At 32.6% G+C, this 12,429-nt stretch overlaps 1 protein-coding gene across 1 annotated transcript; it reads left to right on the forward strand.

Annotated features, from left to right (window-relative positions):
* Positions 1–11,112: 11,112 nt before the first annotated feature.
* On the forward strand, positions 11,113–11,718 carry LOC139848765 (uncharacterized). Its single transcript, XM_071838465.1, has one exon. The coding sequence runs from the start codon at positions 11,113–11,115 to the stop codon at positions 11,716–11,718; it is 606 nt and encodes a 201-aa protein (XP_071694566.1).
* The last annotated feature ends 711 nt before the right edge of the window (positions 11,719–12,429 follow it).

The following is a 12,429-nucleotide window of genomic DNA, read 5'->3' on the forward strand; positions in this document are numbered from 1 at the left end:
TTTACTATTATTACTATCATTATTAGAGAAATTATCATTTTTATCAAAATTGTTATTATTACTATCATTATTATTATTTTGACCTTAATATTATTATTTTTATATTATCAATATTATTTTATCAAATAACTATTAGATATATAAAACTATATTTACTACACCTAACATAACTATATGAATATGGATTATTTTACAAAATAACTATACGTAAAATATAACGGGAGATATAGAGTATATATATGTATATAACTACAACATTTAAAATATATATATATATATTATATAGAAGGAATTATGTGATTACATGTGTTAATATATATAATTGATACAGGTTCGTGAATCCGAGGTCAACCCTGCATTGTTCAATATAGTCATATGTATTTTTTACTACAAAATACATTAGGTGAGTTTCATTACTCCCTTTTTAAATGCTTTTGCAATATATATTTTTGGGACTGAGAATACATGCGCTGTTTTTATAACTGTTTTACGAAATAGACACAAGTAATTGAAACTACATTATATGGTTGAATGATCGAAATCGAATATGCCCCTTTTTATTAAGTCTGGTAATCTAAGAATTAGGGAACAGACACCCTAATTGACGCGAACTCTAAAGATAGATCTATCAGGCCCAACAAGCCCCATCCAAAGTACCGGATGCTTTAGTACTTCAAAATTTATATCATGTCCGAAGGAGGATCCCGGAATGATGGGGATATTCTTATATGTATATTGTGAATGTCGATTACCAGGTGTTCAATCCATATGAATAATATTTTGTCTCTATGCATGGGACGTATATTTAAGAGAACTGAAAATGAAAATCTTGTGGTCTATTAAAATGATGGAAATGATTGTTTGTTTTGATAAACTAATGAACTCACCAACCTTTTGGTTGACACTTTAAAGCATGTTTATTCTCAGGTACGAAAGAAATCTTCCGCTGTGCATTTGCTCATTTTAGAGATATTACTTGGAGTCACCATGACATATTTAAAAAGATGTTGCATTCGAGTCATTGAGTTCATCAAGATTAGTATCAAGTCATTTATAGTTGGATACATTAAGAAGTGGTATGCATGCTGTCAATTTTCGATGTGAAGAAAGTTTGTCTTTTAAAAATGAATGCAACGTTTGTAAAATGTATCATATAGAGGTCAAGTACCTCGCGATGTAGTCAACTGTTATGAATCGTTTATAATCGATATGGACTTCGTCCGGATGGATTAGGACGGGGCGTTTCAGATTGGGTTTGTAGCGTTCGCATCCCTGTCATCTGCCATCTGTGCTACAAAACACTCGCACAAAAGCTTAGTGGATAATTGTTAGTTTACTAAACACTAACATGCACAACATCCTACATTCACTTAGCCCCACCCCACGGACATGTTTGACTTAACTCGGGGTTTAGGAACAAATACGCGCACGTACTTGCTACTAAACCACGCTTTGATACCAACTTGTAAAACAAGTTGGGGACGCATCCCACTCAGTGCCGTTCCTGCACACAGGGTGACCACTGAGCGTACCTCAAAGCCTGGTTTTACAGCCCGCGTCTCTACACAGCCGGCCAACCCTTTACACATAAAGGGATCGTAAGGGGTAAGAGCCAATGCTTCGTCACAGGTCGCCACTGTGAGAACCCCCTCTATGATTAACCTGCCAGTCAGGTTAAACCAGCTCTGATACCAACTTGTAACACCCTGATTTTTTTTAAACACAGCAGAAGTAAATACTTAATTACCAAAATAGCCTTAATTAACATTTACATAACTTTGTTTACAAACCAACTTTATACAACAACGGTGTTACGTGAAAACATCATTAGGATAGAAAACATCAGAGTAAGCTTGTAGTCAAACATGTCTTCTAACCCGTCCGCAACACCCCTCCTAAGCAGCAGTACCTAAACCTGCAAAGGGTGGAAATGTGAGGGAATTAGCACAACTGCTAAGTGAATGAATACTATCTAACAGACCAAGCATAAGCAACTGAACATGCAAAGGCCACAGATATGCTAACGTCTTGAACTAGCATATAACAACAACTGAAAATATGAGGATCGGTGGCTTGTACGAGCACACGACTTAGTTGATCAAGCTACAGTCTATCGATAGTCCGCTTTACCGATTCCACTGCATAACCGTCCGAACGCAACACATGCGTCCTTCTATGCTATACTGAACAATCAGTAACACCATGACCCGACCAGGCTACCACAGTCGACCTCACATCAACCCTACTTTGCCGCCTGGGTTACCAACCTTGCCGCCTCGGTTGGTGTCCAACTAACAGTGTGCACATAATATCACAGATATTCAGTCATGCAATCGTCCTAACTAGCATGGCAATATCTAACTACACATGGCAATCATACAAGGCATAAACATAATAATAAAGAGTCTGAACAAGTAGCGTGTCAGCTACTTAATACTCTATCCGGAGATAGACCCACTCACCGAATACCAGCAATAAGCTCAGATAATCTATCACTGAGTGGCTTCCTTATCCTTATCACCTGAACATAAGGCAAATCAAGTTAGTTTCTGTCTGTTAACACAAAACAACACAGTACAGAAAATCAGTCACAAAAAGCGCCACACTTATGCATTTTCAGAATTTACATCCTGATAATCATAAGTCACGCGGACAGCATAACGGCTAGGAAATAGCTAAATTAAACAACAACTACTGATCTGATCTGCATCCGTACGGTTGCAAGTCCATCCGTACGGTTGCATCATCCATCCGTACGGTTGCACACTTCTGCCTGGTTGCACCAACACCACTGCATCCGTACGGTTGTACATGCACCCGTACAGTTGCACCATGTACCCGTGCGGTTGCAAGCTGCAACCGTACGGTTGTGTTCTTCGTGCAGCAGCAGCAGAAACTGACGGGTTTCGCACCAAAATCACCCAAATCTCAATCTTAAACCTGTTTTTGACCTCAAAACCACTTATAACTTGTACATAAACATCTAGAAGTATAAACCCACAAGTTTTGAGCCAAAACAACATCAAATTAAGCATTAAGACACCAAAATCACTTTTATCAAAAATCTAGCTTTAATCTCAATTAAAACACTGATTTGGACATGAAATCAAACAAATCTTACCTTGATAGACTCACAATGACACAAGGAAATCGATTTTAAACACAATTCAAGCTCCAAATCAAGATCTAGAGATTAGGTTTTTCAAGTAGTGAGAGTTAAGGTACGGAGTAATTAGAAGTTTCAAGAAAAAGATAGAAATGAGCTGTAACAAGCTTATATATGTGAGTTAAATAACATACCCCATCACACACGGGTATTTACCAGTTATCTGATAACTTTCGTACTTAATTTGACTGCCCTAACGGAGTCCAAATTAAATAAACGAACCTGTTCTGTGACCCTTGTCACAAACTGGTCTTAACCAAATAATAAAATAACAATAAACATTTAATTAAAATAAAAGCATAATTAACCACACAATTATGCCTAAGGGCAAAAAGGTCATCTTACATCTAGGCCCGATATGAGGATGTTACACTAAAGTCGTTTAGTTTAATGACTCGTATAACCACAGATTCTGACTAAGAAACTTGTCGTTATTTTCATAAACATATAGAGACATGTATTTTCGCATACATATGTAACGTAATTAATCCCGTAAAGAGAATCCATATTTGAACAACTCATGTTTGAACACAAACATCTCATTATACAGTCAGTGTTCTACTATTGCACATACCTGTATATTCTGGATTCATAACCTTACGAAGAGCAACTCATGTTAACAAAAATCAAATTCATTCATGTCATTTTATCGAACATGTGATATGCATCCAATAAATAAGATAATAAAAAACTATAAAAAAACAATTTATGATGAAATACATTTATCCAAATTCAAAAATATCATGAACCATTAAATGGTATGAGCCCTAAGCTCATAACCAAGAATTAAATAAAAATAATCTAATTGATAAACTCTTTAATCAAAAGATTGATTCACCTGAAAAGACTTGTGATGAAGCTTAGAGTAGATGAAAAGATCCATTAAAAAGTTGGTGTAGAAGATGAATAAAACTATTTTTTGATGAGATAAATTTGAATTTTTTGTAAAAGATAGTAAGTAAAGGCGTGCAATTCGTTTGAGTTTTCTAGGGTTTTAATTTGATTTGAGAAAAAGGAAATATATTGAGGATGACGATTTGTATCCGTATATGCTTTTTGATTTAGCGAATATATTGCGGTGCATGGGGATAATTTTATTTACCATATAAAAAAACAAATACACCGTAAATTAAAAAAGGAATAAAGGCTGCATCTTTTGTTAATTTTATCTTAATCATAATTAATTGTAAAGATTAAATTTTAATTGTAAATTAAATTGATTTATGATGTCATCCAAGTGTGTTAGATTTTTTTCTATTTTCTTTTTAATTTTTTAAATGAAGGAACATGACTATTTATGATGTCATCATTATAGCATTTTAATATTAACTATAGATATCTATATATTTTAATCAATTTTCTTTTCAATTTGTTAATTCATTAATAATTATTTAGCTGCAAATTCTCATCAATTGACATCTGTATTTTTCAGTTGGCATTAAAACCTATTTAATCGGGATGGTTGACAAGTATGCTAATGTAACTCTCTTTTTTATTAATAGATAGATAGACAATACATTAATTATAAATTATAATACCAAACATATATATAGGAAACTTTATTCATATAATAAATTAATAATATAATAATTATAATTATAATTATAATTATAATAATAATAATAATAATAATAATAATAATAATAATAATAATAATAATAATAATAATAATAATAATAATAATAATAATAATAATAATAATAATAAAATAACAATGACAATAACAATAATAATAATAATAAAAATAATAATAATAATTTAATAATTAATAATAGTAATTAAAAAACCTAAATACTGTAACCTTTTCTGAAGACTTGACTCTTAAAGGCAGGGGAGGTCCGGAGGGGGTGCAAAGTGATCAACCGCTCAGGGCCCACGATTTTTAGGGGCTTAATTTTTTAATATATACTAATATTATCGAAGATTTGAGAAGTCGTGGAACTAGGAAAACATAACTGAAGCAGCAAAGTCAAAACACAATAGGTCTAAAAACAACAATCAAAAGCTTCATAAAAAAGAGAAATCAAAGTCTACTAACATTTTAGCAAGGCCAAAAGGGTCTTTTTAAATAGTTTAAATTATTCATTAGAGTCCATGGGCCTTTTTCTCCACCTTGTTTTAGGCCCATAAATTCTCGGGACCAGCCCTGCTTAAAGGAATATACTTATGTGGAAATCGAGGTTGCAGTAGGCTGTACGCATTTTCAAAAAAGAAAAAAGTAGGTTGTAGGCTAAAATGATGAATGACCTGGTGTATCATTTAGTTTTTTACGAATTAATTTACAACCCCAATAATGGACTATATATATATATTCAGTGTTTGGGAAAAAAAATTTGGGCCCTTCTGAATACTGGGCCCTGTGCCATTGCACAGGTTGCACAACTCAATATCAGGGCCTGATTTGGCATGATTCTTGGGTTGCTTCTGTTTCGGAAAAGATTCGTGTTTATACCATTAAGTTTTGTTTCCATCCGTCTCTTAATGAGATGAGTTGTCAAATTTCTGTGTCTACTAAAAACAGATTAATTTGCAGGTTAAGTGATAAGGAAATAACAAATTTACTTTTGGTTGTTCATTTTTTTTTCTGAATTTGTCTCTGTTTTCATTTGTCTCTTATTTTGGAGGGGTGTTTGATTCTGCATCTCCTGGAAACAGACCAATTTTCCGATTAAGTGACAATTAAAAAGTAATTTTATTTATTGAAAAGTTTATGTACGTTGTAATTTACGCCTTCAACGTTGGACCACTTCCCTTCTTTTCCTCAAACCCGTGCACGAGGCAATAATCTATTAATCTAAGTTTGTTAACCGAAACCCATTTATTATAAGCCACAACCTTACGTGTCTAGTTTATTTAAAGTACTCATGTGGAATTCTGAATATTCAACTACTACTTACTAGCAAACAAAAATATAAATGTACTTAAAACGACCCTAGACCTTTTAATTTCGAAAAGACGTGATGTAAATTAAATACATTCAAGGATTAGATTAATTTTTAAATTAATTCTGACACAGATACATTTAATTAATTATTAGAATACATGTGTAGCCCAGTTCATTTGTGTAATGGACTCGATCCACTATAGTAAATAGGGTTTTAGATTGAAAAAGATAACCACGAAAAAGAAGATGATGGATTGATAATTTGAAGGGGTGGTGTAACGACAACTGCTTATTGCGGCCGACTAAGTCTCAGAATCAAACCTGCTCTAATACCATGTTGAACAATGTAAACCTCGTAGATATCATGCTTTATTCATAAGGTGTTTATAGATTACAAAATAATACCCTAAAACCCTAATTACTATAGTGGACCGAGCCCACTACACATATAAGTATACCTTAATATATGTATAGCTCAGTCTGAACTTTCGCAATTTCGCCGTTCAAACTGCGGACGAATATTAGAATATATGTATAGTTCGGTCCAATTGTGTAGTGGGCTCGATCCAGTATAGTAATTATGGTTTTAAGGTAGTAATCAATAAATGCCTTATCAATAAAGCATAATACCAACGAGGTTTACATTGTTTAACATAAATGACTAAATACTACCAGTATTTACTCTAGACAAATGCCAAACAAACACCCTCGTACAATTCAGAACCGAATATTGAAGAGTGTAAGGTCTCATCTCACATGGTCCAATATTAAAAAGAGTCCAAAATTTATAGCTCAACAATACATACATACGTTATTTTGATTTGATATTATGTTTTGTACGACTGATATTTTAATTGATACTAGTATTTGTGACATGTTTTTAATATAACTGAACTTATTATTATTATATATGAGAAATTTTAATACAACTTTAGTATATATAAAAGACTCTCTTTTATTTATTGAACAGAGCTCATAAACATGACAGAACGACTCTGATACAACTAATATAACAATTTGAAACAAGCATCATCATACAACACAAAATGAAAAATCTATTAGAAAGTAAATAGCTCATTTGCAACCCTAGACTTTCATGATATTTGTTTCATACCTTTTACTCCCTCCACAATGGTCCAATAATCAAATTGTAGAATATTTTGAAAAATCTCACTAATGTAATCATTCATTAATAAAATATCGTATCTCTTCAGTATAATCCTTTTTAATTGATTTAAATATCAAATTGACACTTAAAATATGACATCCATAATATTATTATGAAAACTTAAAATAAAACGAAGGAAGTATCTTTGAGTGCTTGATTTCAACTATTATAGGTCGCTTTTTATTAGTTTAAACTAGTGAAATGACTTGTGGAACTACGAGTTTGTTTAAACGAAGCAGTTTAATGATATGTTTTAAATATTAAGTGAACGTAAATGCTAAAGTCATTTAGTTTAATGACCCGTTAACTCACATAGTCCGACTAAGAAACTCGTCAGCTGAACATTTCATCAAACACCTAAAATGCATATTAAACAATCCATATCCAATCATAAGAGATAATATTGGTTGTCATTTTATTTTAAAATTGTAAATTAAAATATAAATTTAGAATTAGTTTTCTTCTGCCTAACTTTTATAACTTCTCGTACTCAATTCAAAATAATTAATTAATATAATTTAAAATTATTTAATTTTAATAATTAAAATAATTATTAATAAGATTTAATAATAATAGTAATTATTAAGAATTAATTTTAATTCAAAAGTATTTAGATTAATGACATCACCCACCATGATTAGATATTTCTCTTTTGTTTTTTGATTTTTTTTAACAAAAGAATTAACCTAAAATAAAATGAAGTATCTTTGAGTGCTTGATTTACAACTATTAGACCGGTGTGACGGTTGAGTGCTACGCCGTTGGAGGTTGACATGGCACCAACCGCCTCCCCCTTCCTTTCGTATCAAGGCGTTGTCGGCCAATTAATTTGAGGCGTTCATGGGTTGGCAACTGGGATGGCAACACCCGTTGCTTGATATTTATTAGTCTTTTATTATTTTTAAATATTATTTTTATTTCCTTTTAATACTTAACTCAATTATATTTTAATACATCATCACAATACTCCTAACCCACACTACCACTACTCCACACAAAAAACTCACACATCTTATTCATCAAAAAGTACAAAAAACAACACACGCCTCTAATCCACGCCCCCAATCAATACAAATAGTCTTATACGTTGCATAAAAGCCAAGTCATATAAAATAACAAACGCATAAAAGGCTGGGCATATGCATAGCACATGAACTTCTAACATACCATTTGTTGCTTTCATTCTTCTTTCTATCTATTTTTCTAATTACTTCTCATAATTGATGTTCTATTTTGACTTTTTAAATCTTTTATGTAAGACTTAGATTTTAAATATTATTCAAAAAGGGTGTGTGACTAGAGGGTGCGTATAATGCGCAATTCACCCGATATCAGGTCTCGCGCTCGGGAGGTTTGATTACCCGAAGTTTTACCTTCTATGGGAGAGCCAATGTGCTCGTTCATAGGAGAGTTTCCTTGCTTACCAAAAAAAATATATTTTTATTTGTGTTACATAATATTTGATAAAAGTTATATCAATTAAAACACAATTTAAAACCGAATCTATTTGTATGATTTTCATCAAATATTATATAGCACAAACACAAGTATTTAAAGTCAAACTTTAGAAAGAAAGACTTCTATAAGTCAAAAAGGGTCCGTTATTATAGGATGGAGGGAGTATTTTTTTAACTAGTTTAATGATCCGTAAAAACACGGGTTTTGTTTAAAAATTATTAAAAAGTTACAAACAATACACCAAGCTTTAGATAATGAAATATGAGTTTTCTAAGCCTTTTTTTTTGTGAAGAAGCAGGCAACACAGCAGAAGGTTGTGAATTTTCACCCCTGAGCTAAAGAACTAACTACAACCAAAGAAATTAGCGTTGCATTTGTCAAATAGAATATACATGAATGATAAGAAAATACAGAGAAGTATACGCTTGAAATGAAAATGCTTTGAGGGTAAGAAAACCAAAGAAGAACACCAAAATCTGAAGCTAACAAACTCAAATAAAAAATCAGTAAGTACCTTATCTGCAGCTTACAATTACTCCCCTTCCGAGATTGGATTGATATAAATATGAACTCGAATTTGCATGGGTTAACAACATCAAAATATGACGTGGATCGTGATATAAAGCTCACAAACTGATCGAGTGTTAATGAGTGAAAACGGGTGTATTGATGAAATGTGGTTTATATCATTCCAAGTTATCACCATGCCATTCACATATCATTCCAAAGTATCACCATGTCATTCACATATCCTTCCAAGATATCACCATGCCATTCACATATAAAGTTACATGGGTTAAGCATATAAAAATCAATATAAACTTGGTGACGATTTAAAGAAAATTGTTGTGTATAGATCTACATTAACGGTGCTCTTTGTGACCCATTACCAATCCGACAAATTTGTGAGCTATATGTCATTAAAGTATACAGACCAAAATAAAGAATGACACACCAAATGTATGAATTAAGTAATAAAAGATAGAGCTAACTCATAAAAAATAGAGTTGCAAAATTACAATATTAAAACTTAGAGCTACTTCTGAAGCAACACACCTTCCATCTTCTTGACTTACATACTCCAACACTACAAATAGAGCTAAAGCATACATTCACTAAAAGAAATAGTTAAAATTTCTAAATCGATAACCATAATAATACAATTTAAACCCACTTGCAACAAAATCAAATGGCTAGCGAACATGTTTAAAATTAAGAGATCAACTTTAACCCTTAATTGTAAGATTCAACATCATTTATATTCAATCCATGGGGTAGTTCAGTGGTAGGTCTTGAGAATCTATATTATTGGAGACCCAAGTTTAACCCACATTGACTAAATTTTTGGGGCTTACTTTAAAAAAAAAATCGATTATATCCAAAACAAATCCGATTGTATAAAGGGCTAAAATACAAAACAAATCTGATTGTATACAAAATACGACTTGCAGGTTATGGCCAAAATACACCTTTAAAGGTTTTTATTGTTATTTTCTTATTCAAGTACTTCATCAAAAAACAACTAATGCGTGGGATATAATCAAAACATGTATTCCATTTCAAGATATTGTCTTTGTATTGTATCGTACCCTTTGTTCATCTTCATCCGTTGTCCTCGAACATTATTAAGAAAAATAATGGTAAGATCTTAAAACATTCATCCATGTCAAATATAAATTCTGCAATCATATACAAATATTAGATTCAATCAAAATAGTATCATGGGCATGAAACATGAAATTAAACCCTAAGCTAAAACACAAACCTTAAATTTACAAAATTGAAAACACAAAGCCTTTAAATCGGTCAAACATGAAAGGAAGAGATACATATTGGATATTTATCTATTGAAATTGTAATAAACGATGAAAACTTAAGATATTAAAGAGATACAACAAGCTCAAGACATGGTCAAAGAAGTCAACTCTGTGGTCAACTTGGTATCTTCTCAATATCTACAAAGACATAAGCACCTGCGATGCTGTAACATCATTTAAATTATGCTATTGTAATAGTGAAGTTAGTTAGTTAGTTGCAGAAGTTGTTAAGTAGTTAGTCCATTCAGTTTTTCAGTTGTTGATAGTATATATAATTGCAAATGTATTGAGTCTGTATCAAGTTCTTATTTTCCATCAATGGAAATCTTTTGAGATTCATCTTCTTTATTTTGCTTTTATGGTATCAGAGCAGAATCACAATCTGTGATTCAAATCAGCTCATCATTTTACATCAATCGATCTATCGATCATCTAATTCATCATCAATCTCTCACAACTCTGTTCGTCAATCCCAAATTTGACCTAATTTCATCATCCGATCAATCAATTCATATCAAACATCAATTCTGCACAAATTACATCAATCAATCACTTAATCTGTTATCAATTACACATAAAATTCATTCATCAATTCAATCTTTAACCTAATTCAACAAAAATGGTGATCAATTCGACAACCTCATCTGGTGGAGCTCCGGCGGGAGATGACTACAATTCACCAAATCATCCTCTCTTTCTACATCAAAATGATCATCCAGGCCTCATACTCATATCGAAGAAACTCACAGGATCTGATAACTACAGTTCCTGGAAACGTTCGATGATGATTGCATTAAATGCAAAGAACAAGCTCAAAATTGTTACCGGTGAGTTCACGGAACCAGCTATAAACTCTGAATCTTGGGCACTTTGGGAGAGAACAAATGATATGATCATTTCGTGGATTCTTAACACCATAACAGATCAAATTAGTAATTCTCTGAATTTTGTTAATACTGCGTGTGAGCTCTGGAAGGAATTGAATGAACACTATTCACAATTAGATGGTCATAGGATCTATCAACTATCAAATGAAATTGTTCAACTTAAGCAGCAACAAAGCTCTATTGAGACTTATTACCACAAACTCAAAGGCTACTGGGATGAGATAGATGCTATAGAGGCTCCACATATGTGCACATGTACTTGCACATGTGAGAATGGTAAACAAATTGTTGAAAGGGACCAGATGAAACGACTTATGCAATTTCTCATGGGGCGATGAGTGTTATTCAAACATAAGGGGACAAATGCTTCTAATGCATTCATTACTAAGTGTGGCCAGAGCCTACAGTATGATCAGGCAAGAAGAAAGGCAAAGAGAGGCTGCTACTTCCAAACCAAGCATATCAGTTGCCTTATCTGCACAAACCTATCACCCTAAGTACTCAAACAATAACAATAACTCAAAGTGGACTTCAAACAGGATCAATGCAAACACTGAAAGGAAAAGCAGTTTCAAGAAAGGAGTTTTTTGTGGAAATTGTGGACTTGAAGGTCACTCAAGAGAAGAATGCTACAAATTGGTTGGGTACCCCATATGTCATCCACTTCATGGCAAATATGTACCACCACATAGACAAAACACTCAGAACACACCACAACTCAAAAGTGTTAACATGATAACATCAACAAATGATAATGGCAGTGCTGAAAGTGCAATGAATGCTAGGATAGATTAGATTCAAAATCAACTAAACCAAGTACTTTTGATGGTGCAGAACAATCAAAGAGGAACTGAGAACATGTACAATGAATCCTCTGCAGGTATACACAAACTTGTTGCCTCTCATATATCCACTCAAAAGTACAGATTTATTGCTTCACTTGTATCACATGTTAAAAATGCTTGGATAGTAGATAGTGGGGCCACTGGTCACATATCCACCTCACTATCAAACATGCACAATATACAGGATTGTGCATCACCCATACT

This window comes from Rutidosis leptorrhynchoides, chromosome 5, assembly GCF_046630445.1.
Source record: "Rutidosis leptorrhynchoides isolate AG116_Rl617_1_P2 chromosome 5, CSIRO_AGI_Rlap_v1, whole genome shotgun sequence".
In the NCBI taxonomy this organism is placed as follows: domain Eukaryota; kingdom Viridiplantae; phylum Streptophyta; class Magnoliopsida; order Asterales; family Asteraceae; genus Rutidosis; species Rutidosis leptorrhynchoides.

What these genes read in the sequence shown, in the direction of transcription:
- LOC139848765 (XM_071838465.1), top strand. Translation starts at nt 11,113, where the DNA reads ATGGTGATCAATTCGACAACCTCATCTGGTGGAGCTCCGGCGGGAGAT.